Raw genomic sequence first — 22892 nt, 5'->3', positions numbered from 1 at the left:
TCATTTTCTCATTGCCTTGAGTTAGTTTCTTCCCAGCTTCTCGAAGAGCCACCTGCAGGCTTGAGCGAATACTGGGGCATCTTTGGGATGTGGGATGAAGTTAAATGTGTAGACGTGTGAGAGGATGTCTTAACTGTGGACTTATGGATGGATTCCAAAGTCTTTAACTCCTGGGATCTTGAAGAAATTGTGTGCGAAATGCTGGCACTTTTCTAGTATAGTTTTCTTAGCTTTTATCACATTCCTAATGGGAGCGAAGTATCAACAAAGGTGTTCAGAGGGGTGGGTGTTAAGAACCACTCTTTAAGACCTTTAGGTTACAGAAAATCCTTCAGATTAAGAATACCTCTTTCTATAGGTAGACAGGGTTGATACCTGTCTGGAAACACCCGACCTTGTAAAACAGACCAATCCTAATCCTTGTTTCCCAGTTGTTGTTTTTTTTTTTTGTTGTTGTTTCCCAGTTGTGAGAAACAGAGGTCCAGGGTGTTGGAAGGCTGGACTTGGCCAAGGCCACACAGTCTGCTTGTCAGAAAATCACAGCCTGGAGGATGGGGGGGCAGCTGGAGTGGAGCATCTAATCTGGAAATCCCAGTTTAATCCTGGTTCTCTGAGGAGATGAAAGTCCAGGTTGGAATCTTGATCTGGGGGCCCCAAGCTTGACAAGATTGCCAAAACCTGTTGCTGCTTCCCTCTACCTCCCCCCACCTTCCACTGATTTACCCCACCCTAGTTTAAAGGAACTCCTTCTTCCAGGGGAGGGGTCAGATTCCTTCCCTTGGGGTTGTGGAGGTGGAAGAGGAGTAGAACACTTCCTGGGGCAGTTTTCAGCCTTTTTCCAGGAGACCTGGAGTCCTTGTATCTAGGGTGCATTCTGCTCTGCAGAGAGGCTTCATTCTGAAAAGATAGATTACCATTTGTATATCTGTTCCTCTGGATACTAGACCCCAGGCCCATGACCCCTTCCAAATGCCAGCAGGCTCACCACACCAAGGCTTGCATTCTTGCTAGTACAACACCAACTGGAAAATATCATTAGTTAGATCCATTATTTTGGAACCTGCTATGACTTTTAAAACTGGGTAAGCTAGAATAATTTAAAAAACAATTTTAGGGGCTCTTGGGTGGCTCGGTCATGAAGTGTCTGACTTCTTGGTCTCTGTTCAGGTCTTGATCTCACGGTCGCGGGTTTGAGCCCTGCTTAAAACAAAACAATTTTAATTATGGAAAAAAATTAAACAGAAAAGTAGAAAGAATAATGTAATAAATTTCCCAGGTACTCATCACCTAGCTTTAGAAATTAACAACTCCTATCCATTGGTATTAATTTTTTCTAATTATTTTGAAGCAAATCCTGGACACCTTATTTTTAATCTGTAACTATCTTTTTTTTTTTTTTTTTAAGATTTTATTTATTCATGAGAGAGAGAGAGGCAGAGACACAGGCAGAGGGAGAAGCAGCCCCCCGCCCTGGGAGTCCAATGTGGGACTCACAGGATCTTGGGATCAGGACCCAGGAAGGAGAAGCAGGGAGCCCAATGTGACCAAACATGGGTCTCCATCCTAGGACCCTGAGATCATGATCTGAGCTGAAAGCAGATACTTAACTGACTGAACCACCAAGGCACCCCTGAATTCTGAATTTTAATTTTTTTATTTTAGACTGTATTTATTTATTCATGAGAGACAGAGAGAGCAGACACATAGGCAGAGAGAAGCAGGCTTCATGAAGGGAGCCTGATGCAGGATTCGATGCCAGGACTCCAGGACCATACTTAGGGCCAAAGGCAGATGTTCTACTGCTGAGCCACCCAGGAGTCCCTGAATATTTTTAATTTGTTCTTTGGCCTAACTTGACTGAATTTTAGCAGAGGCTTTTTGTCTCCTTTCTTCCATCAAAACAGCAGCGTAGGGGACAAGGCACAGAGCCCGGAATCAGACAGGTTTTGAGTTCAAAGTCTGTTTCTGGCTTTTAGTACCTGTGTGATTTGGCAAAGATAATCTTGAGTTCTTGGCGCCCTGGTCTGTAAAGTGGAGCCGTGGACCCCACCCTCATGGGTAATAAGGGTCTTCCAGCAAGTGGTGAATTTCAGCTTGGCATCTGTTAAGCATTCCTCAGATGTTCGGCCCTTCCCTAACTGACCTGTTTTCCTTTCCAGTCTAAGTCAGTAACACTTCTCTGAGAAGGTGAAAAGGACGAGAACTTCCTTCCCAGGGAGAACTCCCAACCACATCCCTTTCCGGGTATCCAGCTCCTGTGTTTCCGGAAATTCTTGGTTTGCTACTTATTTCCTTATGCTGTTGCATGGGTGCTCTCTCACTCTGTTCTCTCCGAAATTCCCCAGGGCTTGAGAAATATGGTCATTTGGTCTCTGTGGCCCTCATGGGCCCCCTCCCTTCCCCTCCACTTCCTCCAGATGGATCCCCTGTGGTTGCTCTGTGTTGGGAGCTGCCCCAGGGCTTGATAACTGCCCTTCCTGTCAGGACAGGCAATCCACAGGGTGTTGGCACCCAGGGAAATAATTGGGTTGGTGAAACCATTGCTTTCATTGCCAGGGGCTATCACTCAACAGGTTTATCAGTTCCTGGGTGAACCTCTAGGCATTCTTTTGCCATTTCTGAACAAGGATGTTAAGGCTTAGGCACTCCAAGATTGGCTCAGTATAGTACCCTGTTGTTACCTGTAGGGCAGAGGTACTGTTCTACCTCATGGAAGCTGATACACTGGCATGTGGAGTGCGTCCCTGGACCAGACCATAACCCTTTAGCTGTCAAGAGAGGCAGGGGAGCAGGATTGTAGGCCCACTGCATCCCCAGCCATGAAGTCTAAATATTGTAATGACTGTTCCCATCACACTGAGTGCTCGTTGTCAGCCCTTCCTTCCTCCCTCTCTCTTCCTAAGCTTGTCTGGGCTCCTGAGGACTGGTACAGGGATTGGGCACCCACTCCAAGTCAGGCACCTTCACTCACACTTCCTTAAGTCCTCATGAAAGCTCAGTCACTTTCCACAGGAGGAATGTAAGGTGCAGAGCAAAGGAATACCTCATCAGATGCTCGTAGCTTGTCTCTAGACCCCTAAGCCCCCAGCATACCGCCCTGGCCCAGCTTGCACCTGGCCTTCCATACTTAACCAGCAGTCCTGGGGAGGGAGGATTGGGTACAGTTGCCAACACCGCTCCGTGTGCTTTGGGCCTGAAAGAAATTAGGTAGCACCATAAGTAATAGAAACCAGGCCAAGGGCTTAAAAGACAAAGGGTCTTCCGAGGCTTCTGTTGTGTGTTTGTCAGGGTTGGGGGTTTGCTGAAAGGAGGTTTGGAGGCCTCAAGGGGTTCCCAGGATTGGGTGTGTGTGTGTGTGTCCTCGAGGGGTGGGTGTCTGCCTATGGGGTTGGAGAGGGCTGCCCAGAGGTCTTTTCTTTCATTGGTTGTGTGGCCCTGCCCTCCTCCCCCTCCTTCTCCTGGAACATTCCAGACATTCCAGACTGCCATTGCTTTCAGGATATGGATTAAAACCCCAAACTGAGATTTGATTCCTTCACACCATCCCCTCCCTAACTCTTCCCTACCCTGGAAAGAAAGCCCCTAAAACTGGGAGTTTTGAAGTAGGACTGTGTTTTTGACCCTTGACCAGAGATTATGCTAAGGGGCCATCTTGAAAGAGCCATCTTCAAACTGAGCCTCCCGCACAGGGGTTGCTTTAAACCCTACTGGTCTGAACTCCCAGGAAGGCAGCCTCAGCCCTTCATCCACAAGAGTTTGCTAGAGGGAGTGACTCCTGTTATTGGCATCAAGCGAGATCAGTGTCCTCAGTCTTCCAATGCTGTACCCATCTCTTCTTCAATTCTCTAACAGTTGGGCTTTGATGGTGAGAGTTTTTGTGTTTTCTCTTCCCCTTTGGGCACAAAATGAGTGTTATATGGGACATCCCTCACAAGGGCAGATGCCGAGGGTCTCCCTCCTTTGCCTATGAATGCAATAGAAGAAAGTGGCCTGGTGGGAATTCTGAAGACCTGGGAGTGGAGTTGAAGTTTGCTATCCTTACTCTTGTCCTGCATTGCATTCTGATGACCATAGATCAGGTTCATGAACCAAATGAGATAGAGAGCCATACACATAGATTCCCTTCCACATGTGTCTCCTCTTCCAGGAAGTCATTTTATCCCAGGAAGAGATTTCCTTTGTGTATTTCATCAATACTTTTCATGCTCAGAGCTGCACAGCTCGAAGGGATCTTAGTGACTCTTTCAGTTTCCATTTTGCAGCTTAAGACATTTAGGGTCACAGGGATGGAATGAGTGAGCTGGCCTAGGGACAGCCAAGAGGGAAACATGGGAGCTGAGCATCTATCTCTTCCTTTGTTCCTATGTGTTTTCAGCATCCTGCACCCCTAGCTTTGCAGGAGCTGACATGGGCCCAGTAGGAACACTGAGGCCTGAAGCTTATACTTGGCTTAATCAGAAGAAGACCCAATCGGGTAGTTTAAGAGCTAGAACAGGATTTTCTTGCTTCCCAGGTCAGATTTCCTTCATGCTGTTAAGGTTTCATTGGACTATGTCCCCAAACTAAGTTTGATCAGGGATATGCAAAGACATAAATGACAATTGACCAGTGAAGATCAAGTCAATTGAAATGTTGTAAGCCCAGGGATTAGGGCATCGATTTGGGTAGTGAGCAGTTAATTGCCCTGGGAATCAACCTTGAACCTGAAAGCCTTTCTGGGGAAAATGACACTTTTAAGAGGTATTTGAAAGATGGGAAGGAGAAAGTATAGTCATTTGGAAGGAGGGAAGGTGGCGGTCATGATGTTGTGTTGTGTGTTAATCGCTTCCACCTTAGTATTCTGGATGCATCTGTACTTGAAGCCCTTTGCTAAAATCTAATATTCTCTAACATCACCTGAAACCACCCTATGTATAGGTATTATCCCTGTTGTGCAAAGAAAGGAAAGTGAGCCTCAAAGAAGTGGAAATAATTTTAAGGTCAGTGCTGTTAAGTGCAACACAGATTAAAATCCATACCTGTATAAAAAATACTTGACTAGGAGTGCCTGGGTCGCTCAGTCAGTTAAGCATCTGCCTTTAGCTCAGGTCATGATCTCAGGTCCTGAAATTGAGCCTGCTTTGGGCTCCTTGCTCAGGCGGGGGGGAGTCTGCTTCTCCCTCTTCCCTCTGCTCCCCTTGCTTGTGCTCTTTCTCTGTCAAATAAAACACTTAACAACCTTACTATTATCCTGTTGTAATTTGTTTGCATGTATGTCTCTCCCAATAAACTGAGTACCTTAGGGCCAGACACATTGTTTTGTCACAGTGTCCCCAGTGTCTAGAACAAAATATAGCATGAAGTAGGCAACAGTTAAATGGGCATCAGATTAATAAATGATGTCTTCTGTAGCAGCTTGGTATTCCTAAGTGCCTGAAACATAGTGGGAGGTAAGAGATGAAAATAGGTGGTTAGTGAAGAAAACAGAGGGCAAGACAAGTAGAGGGACAACTGAAGCATATGTGATTGGTGTTACCCTGGTGCTGAGGGCACCTGATCTTAGGCGTCGTATCTGTGGTAGCACTGATAATTTACATTCTCATGGGAGGCACCCCTCCACCCCAAGTCTTCATTCCCAAAGTTTATCATTCTTGGATTCTTAGACTTGGGTGTTGAACAGAAGGTAGAGAGATAAAAACTAACAAAAGCATTAAACACTGCAGGGTCATAGGTCCCTACAGCATCCAGAGCATCATTAATCCTTTTCCCTCTTATTTCAGGAGTCGGAAAATTCAGATCCGAAATATCCCACCCCAGCTCCGTTGGGAAGTAAGTGATTGGGGGAAACTCAAGGCGTGGGGTGGTGGGGATGGAAAGGAAGCCCGGGTCAGTCTGAGTCAGCTGGGATGACTGGGGAGGTCCCCCTGGTGGTTTGGGGGCTAGGCTAGGCTAGGGTTGCCGGTGCAGACAAAGGTTGATTGGGTCCCATTTTCAGCCCAGGACTACCCATGTTAGCTTTTTGGGCTTATCCTTGTCATGAGAGGCATTAGGGAGGTGGGTAGGTTGTTTCTTCAGCCCGAAATTTAGTGATGGCAGAAGCTGATTTGGGGACCCCAGCGGCCCAAGTCTATTCCTAAAAGTCTTTCAAAGCCTTTTTGGTGCTCAAGTACATTTCTTCGAAGATACCCTAACAAATCACCATCAGCATCAGTACCCTAGAAAGGGGAAGCTGAACAGGTGATACTAAGGTCAGTCCCCACCTAAGGCTCTGCCTGTACCACCTTGCTTTGGGGAGAGGGTATCTGGTGGTTGTGATAGTTCCTGGGATGCTCAGAGTAGCCGTCTTCCCTTTGCTATGCTCCTAGGTGCTGGACAGCCTGCTTGCTCAATATGGTACAGTGGAAAACTGCGAGCAAGGTAAGACTACAGAGGTGGTGGCTGGTGGGAAAAGGGTGGGTGTTGGAGCACTTTGGGGGGATCTGCTCTGCTTCGTTTTCCATGACCAGATCCACCTGGCATACAAAAAGAAGGCAGACAGGATATGGCAATATGGCACAGAGGAAGATACACGCACAGGAGGGCATGGGCATGTCATCCCAGCTTTGGCTATGCTGCTTCTCTCTAGAATAGGTTTCTCTTTGTTTAACGAGGAAAGTCACTCATTTCCAGCATGAGATGCCAAGCTCTTAGGGGGTCAGCCTTGGTAGAAATAGAGGTCTGAGGATTTCAACAGTAGTATAAACATGGAAATTGTGTACTCAGCCCTAGTAAGTCTGCAGCCCTTTTACTTTTTAAAAGCTTCATAATTCTTCATGTTTGACAGGAATAGCCAACTGGTTTTCTCTTTTTAGAAGCTGATTGTCAGCTACATGTCTTTGGTCAATTAAAAGAAACAAAAAATGAGATTTTATTATTGGGTACTTAGTGATGGGCAAGAACAGTCTTTCAAGAGTGGGCCTACAAGAGAAATAATAAGAAAAATCTGGGTCATAAAATATTTGCTAAGATTTCTGAGGTTCCTCCATTGCTTAAGGTTATAAGTAATTTTCAGAGGAAGTGAGCTAAAATAGAGAGTGGTTTTGGTTGGACATGAGTGCTTGGCCAAGAGAAAAGATACAATTAGAGTTTGTAGAACTTCAAGAAATGTAAATAATCACCCTGTGAAAATTTAAATTTTCATTTTCTGTGGAAAGATGGAAGCTAGAAATCACTCTAGATTAAAATATTTGCCTGCACAAAGGTAAGGTGCTGAGTCCATCAGATGGGTTCTCCTGCTCTGATCTTGTAGGTTGCTTTTGATCATAAATGCCAGGACACAGCCAGCCACACTGATAACCATTGCCCAGTACTGCTCACTTGTTAGACTGGTGACTGAGTTACTCCTGGACAGACAGCAAGACTGAGCACTGGCTTTGAGGCTCATCGTGAGCTTCACTGGGAGGCCCTGCAGGAGCTCATACTAGTGGAAATCTGTGTGTGGGTCACCCGGGCAGCTGTAGCACACTGCATCCTGCTCCCCATCCCTACAGAATGGGAAATGTTGGATTTTGTTGGACAACAGGGAAAGTCTTCAACTGTCACTGAGTGAGTGCTTTCTGTCCACTATTTAAAATCGCATCCCTCTCCACTACCTTTTTTTTTTTTTTAAGATTTTATTTATTTATTCATAAGAGAGAGAGACAGAGAGGCAGAGACCCAGGCAGAGGGAGAAGTAGGCTCCACGCAGGGAGCCCAATGTGGGACTCGATCCCGGGTCTCCAGGATCACATCCTGGGCTGAAGGTGGCACTAAACCACTGAGCCACCCGGGCTGCCCTCCACCACCACCTTCTTTACCCTGATTTACACTCTTTGTGGCATTAATCAACCTCTGCTATGCTAGGGAATTTGCTTATCATACTTTGCGTTGTCTCCTCCCGCTAGAATGTGAACTCCATGACAGCAGAGCTTTGGTCAGTTTGACTCCTGTTTCAGTTTAACTGGAAAGAACAATCTTTCCATACCCTACTGTAGTAGTGGTGGGGGAGATTCTGCTGATGAAGGCCAGAGGGGTTAAGAGTGGTCTGCACTGAGGATTTGTGGCCAGGTAACTTACTAGCCTCAGGGAAGTGGGGGCAGAGTCTTGGTTTTTTGTCAGTGTCCTCCACCCTGGTGTAGTGGTGCTGAGTTGGCCTAGGGAACCCTAAATCAAAAGACAGTGATGCATAAGACAGGTTAATTTTATTAACTTAAAATAAGAGGTGTGCCTCCAGACATCTGGAATTCTAATGTCCAGCCCAGTCTGGGACTGGCTGTAGGAGAGAGTGTATGGCAAAGTCAAATGAAGTCCAAGAGGATTCATGATTAAGTGCAGATGATTTAGGTGGCCTTAATGGCAGGTACCATGAATTTATGATGGATTGAATGTGCATTTCCATTGCCAAGATATTTGGAATACTCAGGAAATCACCACCCCTGGGCTACCTAGCAGATGCTTCTCTCTGCCCGCTTAGCTAGGTCATGATACACTCACGTTTCATCTGTCCTTGAGGATGCTCTGTAGTGGATGTACATCTCTTTACCATATTCTTACAGACCATGTCTCAGGATGTTTGCTTCTGTAAATTGCTAATCTTACTGTGTATGTATTTTCAACTAGTTTGGCTTCCCCAGAATAAATTTGCTTCCTAGATGGGGTGTGTGCGTGCACTCCCCACTGCCTAACTGCTGTGTTCACTGCACTATTTTGTTGCCCAGCTCTCTTGGTGGCTGGCCAGAGGGAATCAGAGGAAGACACAGAAGGGAGAATGTAAAAAGGTTTGAATTTTCTAAGATTTCTGGTGAGAGGGTTCTAAAAGGGGAAATATTTTGCCTTGTCATTCCCAGTATTTTCTTCGAACACATGTAACTTCTACAACCTTCTAACCTGGAAGGATGTGCTTTAAATGCTTGGGATTCCTTGGTGGCATTTCCAGATCTCACTGCTCTAACCTTGGCTTCTGTTTTGCTCCCCCAGTGAACACCGAGAGTGAGACTGCTGTGGTGAATGTCACCTATTCCAACCGGGAACAGACCAGGCAGTGAGTGGGCTGGGAAGCGGGCCAGGGTGGGTCTTTGGGAGGTATTGGAAGCCAGGTACCTCTTTTACAGGGCTGGGGTCCACACAGGCAGTAGTGCCTGCTTGGATTCCGTTATTGTGATAGCCAATTGCAGACTCTTGTTCATTGGTTCAGGGATCTTAAAAGTTCAGAAACTCCTCAGGATTGATAGCAAATTCACAGAAGGGAAGAGACCCAAGGGCCCTTCCAGGAAAGGGGAAATCCTCCGTGAGAGAATAGATAGGCTTTCTGTTGGATTTCTCTAGCTGCCTTGGACCTGCAAGAGTCCTTTGCTGTGTTGATTGTGCCATCTAGTGATAGTGAGGGGGAACTGCGAGATTTACAAAAGGGATTTGTTCTTGTTTTGCTGGGGGGGGGGCAGACATTTTATTGTGGTGAGGCCATGAGCCCAGTTTATGCTGTTGTCGGGTCCTCTTAGTCCCACCACACCCATGCTTTCTCGATTCTTAAGCCCTTTGGTTGAGCAATTACACTTCTCATCTACTGGTACTGACACACTGTACGTTTTGTGCACTTATGTAAGATTTGTGTAAGACCTGTTACAGGCCTTTTGCTACATTGTGCTTTTGATTGCTTTCTTGTTCCTTCAGAATGCTGTCTCTAACTGGGTGGTGATGCATTGTAAAAATCCCACCACTTCCTCAAATATCATTTCCTTTATTTTTAAAAAATTTTTATTTATTCATGAGATACACAGAGAGAGGCAGACACATAGGCAGAGGAAGAAGCAGGCTCCCCACAGGGGGCCGGATGCGAGACTCAATCCTAGGACCCTGGAATCATGACCTGAACCAAAGACAGATGCTCAACCATTGAGCCTCCAGGTGCCCCTATTTTTAATTTGTTTTATTTTCAAAAGTTATCCCTATACCCAACGTGGGGCTTGAACTCACGACCTTGGGATCAAGAGTTAGCACACTCTACTAATTGAGCCAGTTCCCATTTTCTTTAGACCGCTCTCAGGCTCAGGATTTTCTGGAGGCCCCTATTGTCTCTTGTGGCCAGTGTATGGTCCTTAGCCTGGCTCTAAAGGTCATGTCAATACTCAGCTTATTCCCTGCTCTCTGTTGTTGCTTTGTTAACTTTTCTTCTTTCTTTTTAAAAGATTTTATTTATTTATTCATGAGAGACACATAGAGAGGCAGAGGCTTAGACAGGGGGAGAAGCAGGCTCCCTGTGGGGAGCCTGTTGATGGACTTGACCCCAGGGCCTCAGGAGCACACCCTGAGCCAAAGGCAGATAGATGATCAACCACTGAGCCACCCAAGCATCCCGCCTTGTTAACTTTTCTAACTTGCATCAGCCAGGCTGGGACTGGATGGAGCCTGCCCCTCCCCCCCAATGTTACTCACTCCTGGTTTTCAGGCATTCTAGGTATATTTAAACTCCTGCTTCCAAGCTGTAAGCAAGGACATTCTATCTCCAACTCTTTTTTTTTTTTTTTTAATTTTTTACAGTTTTCTCAAATATGGAAGGTGCCAACTCAATAAGTGTAAAAATAAGTGTCTTGTTTCTCATGTTTTTATTAAATTCATTCACTCACACGAATCTGGTAGTTCTGGCTGAAATTAATAGGCCAATTCAAAATTCATTGAAAATACTTACTTGGGTTTCCCTTTGTCTTCAGCCATTATTTTCCTAAGATTTTATTTTTCTGAGAGAGAGCATAAGCAGATTGGGGCAGAGGGAGAGGGAGCCGATTTCCTGTCAGGCGGGGAGTCCAATGCGGGGCTCAGTCCCAGGACCCTGAGATCATGATCTGAGCCAAAGGCAGATACTTAACCTACTGAGCCACCCAGGTACCCCTGTCTTCAGCCAGTTAATTTAGACTGGAAAGTTCTCTGAGGTGGAGGTGGGAGTGGTGGATAGGTCTTCTCCCTTGCTTTTATTTATTTATTTTATTTATTTTTTTTTAAATTTATTTATTTATGATAGTCACAGAGAGAGAGAGAGGCAGAGACACAGGCAGAGGGAGAAGCAGGCTCCATGCACCGGGAGCCCGATGTGGGACTCGATCCTGGGTCTCCAGGATCGCGCCCTGGGCCAAAGGCAGGCGCCAAACCGCTGCGCCACCCAGGGATCCCTCCCTTGCTTTTAGTATATTTCATGTTGTAACCCTGAGTGCTTTATACATGGAGTGCATTTGGTGAGATTGGCATGGATTGGAGTGACCAGTAGATTTCCCTTTGTCCTCAGAGCCATCATGAAGCTGAATGGCCACCAGTTGGAGAACCACGCCTTAAAAGTCTCTTACATTCCCGATGAGCAGATAGCACAGGGTCCTGAGAACGGGCGCCGAGGAGGCTTTGGCTCTCGGGGTCAGCCTCGCCAGGGCTCCCCTGTGGCAGCGGGGGCTCCAGCCAAGCAGCAGCAAGTGGATATCCCCCTGCGGCTCCTGGTGCCCACCCAGTATGTGGGTGCCATCATTGGCAAGGAGGGGGCCACCATCCGAAACATCACGAAACAGACCCAGTCTAAGTAAGTCTTGGCTGTTGGGAAATGGAAGTGGGGTGCTTCCAGGAAGCACACCGAGGAGTCTTAGTATTTACTACTTAGGCAATGTTGCCTAGAATGTATTCCCTTTTTTCTTCATTTGGGGTTGGGGGGCCTGCGGTGGTCATTGCTTCCAATTGCAGCCTCCTGGAAAGGTGAGGCCAAGGGGGGATGTTAAGTGGGCCTGGGGCTTCTCATTTGGTGGCAGAGGCTGAGCCACACAGTCATTAGTAAGAAGGGTTCTGCAATTTCTTGTAGGAAGTCACATCAAGCAAACCTAGTCTAGATGAGTCAGCTTCTCTTTGGTGCTCTGTGGTTTCAGTGCTGCCTGTTAGTGGACATTGGGCTCAGCAGCCTGGCCATGGTTGGCCCTCAAGAATAGGTCACCATCCTGTCCCATCTCCAATGTTCACCACAGCTACCCCCTCTAATCTTTTAGAATTTGACTTCTATTTTTAAAAAATATTTTATTTGAGAGAGAGATAGTGTTTGTGAGAACAAGCAGGAGGACACGGAGAAGCAGATTCTCCACTGAGCAGAGAGCCTGATGAGGGGCTCAATCCTAGGAGCCGGAGATCACGACCTGAGCCATAGGCACATGCATAACTGACTGAGCCATTTAGGTGCCCCAACTTTATTTTTTTTATTTGCATGTAGTTGACCCCTTATCTTTTTTTTTTAAGATTTTATTTATTTATTCATAGAGACAGAGGGGGAGAGGCAGAGACACAGGCAGAGGGAGAAGCAGGCATCATACAGAGAGCCTGACATGGGACTCCATCTAGGGTCTCCAGGATCATGCCCTGGGCTGCAGGCGACGCTAAACCGCTGCAGCCACCGGGGCTGCCCGACCCCTCTTATCTTTATAGCTGATCAGTGTACTCTGGAAAAGAAAAAGCCACATCATATCCTTATTCCAAATACATTCTTTATTACTCTAAGTTTGGGACAGTGTGCCTTCCCTTTATAGTTGTTTCATGAGGGAATCCAGAATTTAAGAGGAAATGGAGCTTTAGAGTTGTGGGCTGCCATTTGCCAGCCCTGTGTTCCCATGCCAGATGCAACTATTGTCCACCACCTCCTGATTGAGACAGAATCCAGAGCAGCAGGCTGGCCACATGACCCTGGCCCTTTCTCTGCCCTTCCCCATTCGTGCTTGGACTTGTTTCAAGAGTTGGTTCTGTGCTTCGGTTGAGAAGTAGCAAGGTATGTGAAGAAGATTCTGGGTTTTACCAGGGACTCCCTTAACTGTCCTTGGCTTTGTGGTCCTCAGGATAGATGTGCACAGGAAGGAGAATGCAGGCGCTGCAGAGAAGGCCATCAGCGTCCACTCAACCCCTGAGGGCTGCTCATCTGCGTGTAAGATGATCTTGGAGATTATGCATAAGGAAGCAAAGGACACCAAAACGTAAGGCTTTTATTCAGTGTTTCTTGTAAGAAGGGAATTGCTACCTCCCCCCACTACAACACAGACTTCTTATTAGCAAGAATGCAGGGATAAGTAGGAGACAGACGACATAAACTGAAACATGAAGTCCTCTTTCCCACAAGTAACGAACACCCCTGTACACCCTTTTAGCAACTCTGTGCATTTATAATGTGTGTATTTGTGTGTACATATGTGTGTGCATCGGTGTATGCATGTGCCTGTTTTAGCACACATAGAATCATAATGAGTGCAATTCTACAGTTTGCTTTTTTCACATTATGGATCAGTATGGTAATATGGATCACCTTTCTAAAACTGCATGGCATTCTCTAGAGTGGCTATTTTAAAACAGACAGCTGTGAATGGGTTTTACCATGCATGGACCTGCAGAACCATCATCACAGTTATGACAGTGAGCATGGCCATTGCTCTGATAGTCCCATGTGGCTCTTGGCAGCCTGTCCCTACCTCCCCATCTCTAGCACTAAGCACCCACCCATCTGTTTTTTTGTTTTTGTTTTTGTAACCTTTTGGGATGTAATTGTCCTGGAAACCCCACATTTGCAGTTGCATGCTGTCTGGGTCTCTGCGCGGCTCACCACTTAGCAGCTCTTGTCCTTTACCCTTCCCAAGGGCCGACGAGGTTCCCCTGAAGATCCTCGCCCATAATAACTTTGTGGGGCGTCTAATTGGCAAGGAAGGACGGAATCTGAAGAAGGTGGAGCAGGACACAGAGACCAAGATCACCATCTCCTCGTAAGGCTGTCATTTACCTCTTTATGAGTGGGATGCCCAAGGGCCTGGGGGCACCAATGTGTCATTAGCCTTAATATTTGGGTTCCCTAAGTTGTATGCAGTTTCTGCCCTACTGAAGGAGAATCCGTGCAGTGGCAAAGAACGTTTATATCTGTGAGGGCTCGTATTGTTGGAGTGAATCTGTCCATCCCCTGTTCTGCACATTACACCTGTCCCCTGCAGTTGGGAGCCAGGGCTTTGGGGTCTTGGGCATGTTTGCCAGGCCATGAGAAGTGGACCCACCCAGGCCCTTGTCTGAGGATTCTCTGAGCCCTGTGCCTCTTCATTTCATCCCTGACTTGGTCTGTTCCAAAAGCACAGGAAATGGATTGTGTAGAACTATTGGAGAAGCTTCCAGTTCTGAGCATCCTTCTTGCTTTAACAGTGATGAAAACCTATCTGTGATTGGGTTCATTCCACACCGAGGGGTTTCAGTTGGGTATTCTTATCTCCCTGCGCCTTCCTCCCTCCCTGCTCTGGTTACAGACCAAAGGCGAGAGACAGGGAGCTGTTTGCCAAAAGTTAAACAGCCTGCAGGAGCTGTTTCTGTGGCTAATTCCTAGCTGGGGCCACTTCCTGGTCCTGGCCTATCAGTGCAAGGGTGACTTGGCTCTGCTGTCCCACCAGGCTGCAGGACCTCACCCTGTATAACCCTGAGAGGACTATCACCGTGAAGGGGGCGATTGAGAACTGCTGCAGGGCTGAGCAGGAGATCATGAAGAAAGTTCGGGAGGCCTACGAGAACGACGTGGCTGCCATGAGTGTGAGTGGCAGAGGTGGCTGCTTTACCCCTCTTTGAGGCTGAGGCACAGCAGAAAGGGGGAGGTCTCCATGTAGGTGGGCAGGTCACACACTTGGGATCTCCATTCCTGCAGGTCATTAAGAGATCTTTATCTGATTCCTGGGGTTGGGTCTCCTCTTGGGCTTCAGTCTGTGATTTTCCTATAAAATTGGTATTTGTGTGTACTTCAGTGAAGAGAGGGGCCATAATTTTCATCTGATTTTTTTTTTTTAAAGATTTTATGTATTTATTCATGACAGAGACACATACACAGAGAGAGGGAGGCAGAACACAGGCAGAGGGAGAAGCAGGCTCCATCCAGGGAGCCTGATGTGGGACTCGAACCCAGGTCTCCAGGATCAGGCCCTGGGCTGAAGGCAGCACTAAACCGCTGAGCTACCCGGGCTGCTCTCTCATTTTGTTTTTATTTAGTTTTAAAATTTTTTAAAGACTTCATTTACTCATGAGAGGCAGAGGTATAGGCAGAGAGAGAAGCAGCCTCCCTGTGGGGGAGCCTGATGTGGGACTCGAACCCAGGTCTCCAGGATCAGGCCCTGGGCTGAAGGCAGCACTAAACCGCTGAGCTACCCGGGCTGCTCTCTCATTTTGTTTTTATTTAATTTTAAAATTTTTTAAAGACTTCATTTACTCATGAGAGGCAGAGGTATAGGCAGAGAGAGAAGCAGCCTCCCTGTGGGGGAGCCTGATGTGGGACTCGAACCCAGGTCTCCAGGATCAGGCCCTGGGCTGAAGGCAGCACTAAACCGCTGAGCTACCCGGGCTGCTCTCTCATTTTGTTTTTATTTAATTTTAAAATTTTTTAAAGACTTCATTTACTCATGAGAGGCAGAGGTATAGGCAGAGAGAGAAGCAGCCTCCCTGTGGGGGAGCCCGATGTGGGACTCAATCCCGGGATTCCGGGATCACAACTGAGCCAAAGGCAGACGCTTAACCACTGAGCCACTCAGGCATCCTTCATCTGGTTTTTAAAGGGGATTGAGGGATCCCTGGGTGGCGCAGCGGTTTAGCGCCTGCCTTTGGCCCAGGGCGTGATCCTGGAGACCCGGGATCGAATCCCACGTCGGGCTCCTGGTGCATGGAGCCTGCTTCTCCCTCTGCCTATGTCTCTGCCTCTCTCTCTCTCTCTCTGTGTGTGTGTGACTATCATAAATAAATAAAAATTAAAAAAAAAAAAAGTTAAAAGGGATTGAGGATGTGGGGTACAGGAGAAAAGGTGAGTCCTGGATATCTAACGGAGATCTGTCCTTGCTGTGCCTTTTCATAGGAATGTTCTAGCATAGGGTAGTTGAGTAAATCGCCAGAGAGATGGTACATCTGAGGCTCTGGTGGACCCTTCTGGTTGGAGTTGCTGGTTCTTGGTCCAGCAATAATGTCCCATCACTCATGGCTCCACACTCTAGGTGTGTGTGAGAACCAGAAACACTCAGTCTCCTGTGTCCTCCACCTCACCCCTGCCCTCTGGGTTCAACTAGGCCCCTGCAGCCTGAGCTGACCTCTCCCTCCTCACCTTCCTTTCCCAGCTGCAGTCACATCTCATCCCCGGCCTGAACTTGGCAGCTGTTGGTCTTTTCCCAGCCTCGTCCAGTGCAGTCCCACCACCTCCCAGCAGTGTCACGGGAGCTGCTCCCTACAGCTCCTTTATGGTAGGTACAAGATCTAATTACAGGGGACCCCTGGGCCCTTCCATGGCCTCTGGTAGGGTCCAGTACCATGTGGGAGCTTGACACCTAGAGAATTCTTGAAGAGGGCAGGGAGGTCTGCGATGCCTCTCCTGGGCAGGATTCCCAGCCATGTGGCCGGCACCTGAGATGCTGGAGGCACTCTTCCTTCCCCTTTGTGCTTGCTGGGCCTGGGGAGTGCCAAGGAGCAGGTAGCCCATGTTATCTTCCCTTTGGGGAATGCTCACCTGGGGTGTGGAGGGGCTCCCGTATCCTTGGCCCATGGTAATGACGTGCTCTGTCTTGACAGCAGGCTCCGGAGCAAGAGATGGTGCAGGTGTTCATCCCTGCACAGGCAGTGGGCGCCATCATTGGGAAGAAGGGGCAGCACATCAAACAGCTCTCCCGTTTTGCCAGTGCCTCCATTAAGGTGACCTGCTCTGGGTCCTCCTGGGTCCTGGGACGATGGGAACACTGCATCCACCACCTATGTCCCTGGGTGCCACATGTGGCTGCTGTTGTGTGGCCTCTGTGTCTGAGGGATTGCAGTCCCCTTTGCTTTTGAACTTGCCAGGGCCTTTGGTGCTCCTCGGCTTTTGGGCAAAGAAGGAGGTGCAGTTGCAGTGTAGGAGGAGAGCCCGAGCTCTGGCACAGACTGATGTGGGTTCAGCCTCAAAGCTAAAGGGGCTCATCACCGCAGCCACTGGCATAATACTGTGAAGTGATGCAGTCAGGTATCCCTCGGTCAGTGCCTGGCAGTCAGTGGTTATGGATCCTAGCTGTTTTTTCACCTTCCTCGGCTATGGTCTAGTGTGGGGAGAAGGGAGAGTCTGTCCTCGTCAAACAAAGTTCTATTCCACAAGCCTAACTCCATTCGTATTGATGGTCCTAAAGGAGTTGGTCAGAGATTCTTCTCTGCTGAAGGGTGGTCCCCACCCTCTGAGCAGGACCCTACCAAACCCTCCCCAGGAGTTTGGGAGGGTGGGCAGTGGGGAGGCCCTGATTAGGAAACCTCCCTGGAACACATTCACGCCCATCTTCATCACATTTTTGGTGCAGGGGCAATGCCTGTGGGGCTCAGGGCCTTGGGTCTTGCCTCTCGTAGCCCTCAGAAGTGGGCGGTGGAATTGGGGTGGTGGCAGGGGGCTTGGGGGGTGGGGTGGAGAGTACCTCTTTGACCAGCTCTTTGCTTTCTAGATTGCTCCTCCCGAAACTCCTGACTCCAAAGTTCGTATGGTCATCATCACTGGACCCCCAGAGGCTCAGTTTAAGGTTCTCATCTTTCTTTTTCCAAAGAAGGGAACGGAGGTTGGGTGGGAGTACAAATCTGCCTGATGCTTTTTAAAAAAGTTTTAATTCATTTAAGTAATCTCTGCACTGAGCGTGGGGCTTGTACCCACGACCCCGAGATCAAGAGTCTCCTGCTCTATTGAATGAGCCAGCCAGGCTTCCCTGCTTAACACTTAGAGCTCCTGTGCAGGGACAGCCTTGCGATGCTGCTTTCAGTTTGGCATCGAACTCCTTTCCGTTGACTTCCTTACTCTTTTTACTTCTCGGGGTGAACAGAAATTGGGGATGGAAGGAAGCTTGAGTGCTTCTTTCTTGTACCCTGCCTTAGTTAAGCAAGATCTTTGATTCCAAATCCCCTCCTCTCCTTTTTGTCCTTGTACGTTGCTAGGCCCTGAACTTTTGGTCACATAGCCAGAGAGCTAAGAGTTAGGTCATCCCGACCGAGGCAGGGATGGAGAGAGAATGGGGATGCTCTAGCGGCTGTGTGGGGTATCCAACAGCCTGTCTTCTGGCTGATTCTTTTGGCTGCCTTATTCACATAAATGGGATCATCCTAGACCCTGCAGGGTTTTTTAGCTTATGAATTGTTCTGGGAAGTATGTATTCAGTTACTCTACCCAGGCTCTCTGGTCTTAGTATTCTTGGTCATGTTCCTATCACCTGTTGTGGATGGCTGATGCATCCCTGGGTTGGGCCCTTGGGGCCGAATCTCCAAAGGGTGGAGCTTGGGGGCCTGTTTTCATGTTTACCCACTTCCCTTTTGTTATGTGTACGATCCGCTGATTAACAAGGACCTTCTCTCAGGCTCAGGGAAGAATTTATGGAAAACTCAAGGAGGAGAATTTCTTTGGTCCCAAGGAAGAAGTCAAGCTGGAGACCCACATCCGGGTGCCAGCGTCAGCTGCTGGCCGAGTCATTGGCAAAGGCGGCAAAACGGTGAGCCTTGGGGCCAGACTGGAAGTTTTGGGGTCTCAGCCTGCTCCCCTATCCTGTACAACTTTAGGACTCCCAATATGTTTCCTTACTTCTGTCCCCAAGCCCAGCTTTTGAGTCCTTCAGTTCCCCGTTAGTGACTTGCCTGCTGCCCCTCCCTGCAGGCCTCTGCATGCCTTCTTGATAGCACCCTGAGCTTCTTTCTGCCCCTTACTCCACCCAGGTGAATGAATTGCAGAATTTGACAGCGGCTGAGGTGGTAGTGCCAAGAGACCAGACCCCAGATGAGAATGACCAGGTCATTGTCAAGATCATCGGGCACTTTTATGCCAGCCAGGTACGTATGGCACTCTTGCCTTGTAGAGAGGCAGCAGGAGCCTGAGGATCAGAGAGGCAAAACTCCAGACGTTGACTTGGCATGGCTTTGAGTCCTGGGCACTACGCCTGCCTATGGGCTGGACCATTCTTTTCTAAGTGTGGGAGTGTGATGTGTAGATGTTTTGTCCTCCTTAGGGAAAGTGATTTGAGAACTTGTACATAGACTATATATTCTGTGTTACTTGCCATATATTAAGAGTTTTTTCATGTTGTTTGCCGTTAGTTCTTTGCTATCCCCTTTTGCACTGGACAAGAAATGAAATTGGTATTACCCACTCACCCAGTCTTGTCTGTGGAATAGTAATAGTAATGATGGTATTCCAGATTGCCTTTGTCCAGTACGGTCCCTTTGCCTTTCTCACAATGACTACTGCACCCCTGGTTACAGTTCTGCCTCCCCATTCCAGAACTCACCATCTCCACACCACCTCCAGAGGGCCAGTCAGCACTGCTCCGTATTGATTGGGACTGGCCCCAGAGTCTGGAAAGAGGGTGGATATCAAATTCAAATGCTCTGAATTTTGAAAGTCAGAGTTTGAAAGGTGGTGGTAGTGAGGTTTTCCTAAAATTGGAACTGGAAGGGATATGGAGATTACCCTGGACACACCCCCTTCAGTTCAGAGGATACATACTTCCTAGCAGGCCTATGGCCTGGCTGGTGCTGCCTAAGCAGCCAAGGGCTGAATAGGAGCCTGGAACCCAGCTCTCAGCTCCAGTGTGGTGTGGCTGCACAGCACCAGGAAGCAGAGGGCTTCCTTTGGAGGCAGAGGGCTTTGATTTCAAACCCCATGTGGCCTTTCTGCTGTACGGCCTTGGTAAGAAACTGCCGGTGACAATCCTTGGGGAAGCATTTTTTAAAAATTTAATTTATTCATGAGAGAAAGAGAGGCAGAGACATGCAGAAGGTGAAGCAGGCTCCCTTTGGGGAGCCCGATGCTAGACTTGATCTTAGGACCCCGGGATCATGCCCTGAGCCAAAGGCAGACTCTCAGCCACTGAGCCAGCCAGCTGCTCTAATCCTCAGAGAAGTATAACAAGAGCTGCGGTAGCATCTAAGATTTATGGGTGCATCTGATATACTAAGCACCATCCTTTGTGATTGACATAGATTAACTCATTTAATCCCTGTGACAACCTCATTTTACCAATGGAGGAGCATGAGGTGTGAGAAGGTAAAGGATAGATCCGAGTATGCAGAGCCAGGATGTACTCAGTACCGAAAGGGGTGGGGCGGGTATTTTTCATTTGTTAGACTGAATTAGAGGGAAACCTAGGTAAACCATCCACTTGCGGCTGACTGAGTAGGAAGTGACATAAATACAGAATCCAGAGCCTTTCCCCAACCTAGACCACCTTTTTCTTAAACCAAGAAACCAAGCACTACCTTTATGGAAGGAAACGATTCTTGGTAAACTGTTCAGTGCACCACACTTGCCATTGGCTTTGCTCGCAGCAGAACTCTGTTCTTAGGGAAGAAACCTTCAAGAAAAGAGGAGTCAGATCTTTGCATATTTTGTCTTTTTTTTTTTTAAATGGCAGAGTTTAGGTTTCACTTCTTGCTTGTAACTCCACGTCCAGACATTTCATCCCCTTTGCTGGGGATATTTTCATGGGTGTTGGAGCTCAGATCTGTGGGGAGGCCTCCTGCCTGATGACCCTCTGGCAAACATACTCCCGGAGTTTTATTTTAGATTCAGTGACATGTGTGGCAGTTTGTCAGTTTTTGAATTCTGGTGAATGAGTTTCTACTCTGGTCCCTCTGTCCGTTCTCCAGCCCTCCCTCCACACCCCATCTCCTGTCCTCTGTCCCGTGCAGTAGCATTGCCCCCTGGGTGCTTAATGCCCACGGGGAGGCAGAGGAACTTTGGGCCCTGCTCACCCTTGCTCTTCCTGTTTGCTGTCGGTGTCTAGAACTCAATGGCCTCTCTCCCTGGGCTCGGGTTTTCTCTTATGTCTTTGGAGATCTTCACTCTTGCCTCCTGTCTGCTTCTCCTACAGATGGCGCAACGGAAAATACGAGATATCCTGGCCCAAGTTAAGCAGCTGCACCAAAAGGGACAGAGTAACCAGGCCCAGGCACGAAGGAAGTGACCAGCCCCTTCCTGTCACATCGACTCAAGGACAACGGGCTGAAATCGAGAGCGCGTTCTCCCCAGCAGGCCTGAGAATGAGTGGGAATCAGGGACACTTGGGCCGGGATGTAGATCAGGTTTGCCCACTTGCTTGAGAAAGAGACGTTCCAGTGAGGAACCCTGATCCCTCGGCCCCACATGCCCAACCAATTGGCCCAACACTGCCCACCCCTCAGGGTGTCACCATGGAAATTCTAGCTCAGGGTGCTTTTAAACGTGGATTGTTTTAAGTAAGTTCTCCAGGTCCCACCGAGAGGGTGGGTCAGACCCCAGTGGGAAGAGAAATAAAATTTCCTTCAGGTTTTTGAATCATGCAGAGGGGTGTTTTAATCAGCCTCAAAGGATGGTTTGCTTCTCAACCCTAAAATCCTTCCAACCTTCTCCTGCTTGGTCCGTTGATTAAAATACCTCTATTCTTGTGCCCTGACATAGCCTCTTCCTATATAGTCTCTTCCTATATTCACACAAATTGTTTTATCTGTACTGCTACTAGAAAAACTGGGAACTGACGCATTGCTTTGCTTACGTTATTCATTCAAAGGAGAAGACACACCAGCATCTATAGTTTAATTCCACTCCTTCCCTAACCAACCAATAGGAACAGCAGGGGATAAAGAATGGGGGAGAAATATGATTAAAATATATAGTAATCCACGTTTAAAAGGAGTGCCCTTATGGCTGATCTAGTCCAGATCACCATCTTGAAAAATTGGCGCAATTAAAATTTTTCCATTCTGTCGGGACTTCCCCACCAAGATTCCCTGCCCCATCACGTACTTCTACCCATCTAGGTGCACATGGGTGGTACTGAATGCTCAGCGGGATAGGGGCTGACCACTGTACTGTCCCTGATTCCCATCATTCTCAGGCAGATTTTATATTTTTTTAAAGTCTATTTTAATGATTGGATATGAGCACTGGGAAGGGGACATAACTCCCCTTGATAAAGTCTCAGTTCCATGGAGGACTTAGAGTGGCCCCAAAGGCTGCCACTGTGCCCTCACTCCAGCCCATGTTCTCCTATAAGGGCTGGTTCCCAGAGGCAGGAGTTGCGGGGCACTCCCCCACCACGGCACTGTTCCCTTGGTGGCGGTGGGATGTGGAACCCAACCCTGAGCTCCCGGTAAAGCTAAAGTCTGTCATCTGGCACGTATTATGAATATTCAGTACATTGGAGAGTATTTGCTTCTGTTTTTATGCTAGAGGCATATTTAACTGATGGCTTCTGCCTCCATGAATCATTGGCACGATGGTAGTTGTGCCTGAAAACAAAATTCAAAATACCAGCATCGTTATGCACAGAGAGGTAAATAAGCTTAATTTATTAATTTACCAGGCTCAATAAGATCCCGTTGGAAGTTCAGCCCTTGTGGAAGACGGCAGCCATCAGTTAAATGGGGTTAGGCCTCCCCCCTCCTAATATACTGATTGTCAATGCATATTAGCCAGGTGGTGCACTTTAGCTACCTTGGACAATGCTATCAAGTGTGCTGGGAAGGGAGGAAGGCCTCTCTCTGCATGTGGAAAAGCCCATGCGTGGAGTCCCCTCCTTCCAACACTGCAACAACGACAGTAGTGATAACGAGACAACCATGACATGTGGGCGGAGTCAGGTAATGCTGTGTGCGAAGTAAACTACCTCAAGGTATGAAGTTACCTCAGCAATTACTTTCCTTTTTGTTCCCCCCACCTTTTTTTTAATCTTTTTTTTCTTTGCGGCTTGCTGATATTTTATATAAAAAAAAAGAAAAAGCAAAGCAAAAGAGAAGCTGATAGTCTTGAATATATTATTTTTTTAATGAAAAGAAAAAAACAAGAAAGTTATGTTTCATAATTTCTTACAACATGAGCCAGTGTAAGCCTTTAGGATCTCTCTATGGAGAACAGGCCCTGTGGGAAAGGCAGC

The 22892-nt window shown here is 47.7% G+C and overlaps 1 protein-coding gene across 3 annotated transcripts in view; it reads left to right on the top strand.

Moving 5' to 3' along the window:
- IGF2BP1 (insulin like growth factor 2 mRNA binding protein 1) overlaps positions 1-21295 on the top strand; it is a 41564-nt gene extending 20269 nt beyond the window's left edge. For 2 of the 3 annotated variants that reach the window (XM_077852880.1, XM_077852882.1), the window contains 13 exons: positions 5760-5808; positions 6345-6396; positions 8974-9037; positions 11273-11554; positions 12843-12977; positions 13632-13754; positions 14421-14556; positions 16116-16238; positions 16564-16683; positions 17451-17525; positions 18348-18479; positions 18700-18813; positions 20853-21295. In XM_077852880.1, coding sequence (XP_077709006.1) covers positions 5760-5808; positions 6345-6396; positions 8974-9037; positions 11273-11554; positions 12843-12977; positions 13632-13754; positions 14421-14556; positions 16116-16238; positions 16564-16683; positions 17451-17525; positions 18348-18479; positions 18700-18813; positions 20853-20945 — 1498 coding nt within the window. In that variant the 3' untranslated portion in view covers positions 20946-21295. The remainder of the gene's footprint in view (positions 1-5759; positions 5809-6344; positions 6397-8973; positions 9038-11272; positions 11555-12842; positions 12978-13631; positions 13755-14420; positions 14557-16115; positions 16239-16563; positions 16684-17450; positions 17526-18347; positions 18480-18699; positions 18814-20852) is intronic. The other variant, XM_077852881.1, reaches the window with a different exon arrangement.
- The last annotated feature ends 1597 nt before the right edge of the window (positions 21296-22892 follow it).

This window comes from Canis aureus, chromosome 16, assembly GCF_053574225.1.
Source record: "Canis aureus isolate CA01 chromosome 16, VMU_Caureus_v.1.0, whole genome shotgun sequence".
NCBI classification, from domain to species: domain Eukaryota; kingdom Metazoa; phylum Chordata; class Mammalia; order Carnivora; family Canidae; genus Canis; species Canis aureus.
This window is presented reverse-complemented; position numbering and strand designations above follow the sequence as displayed.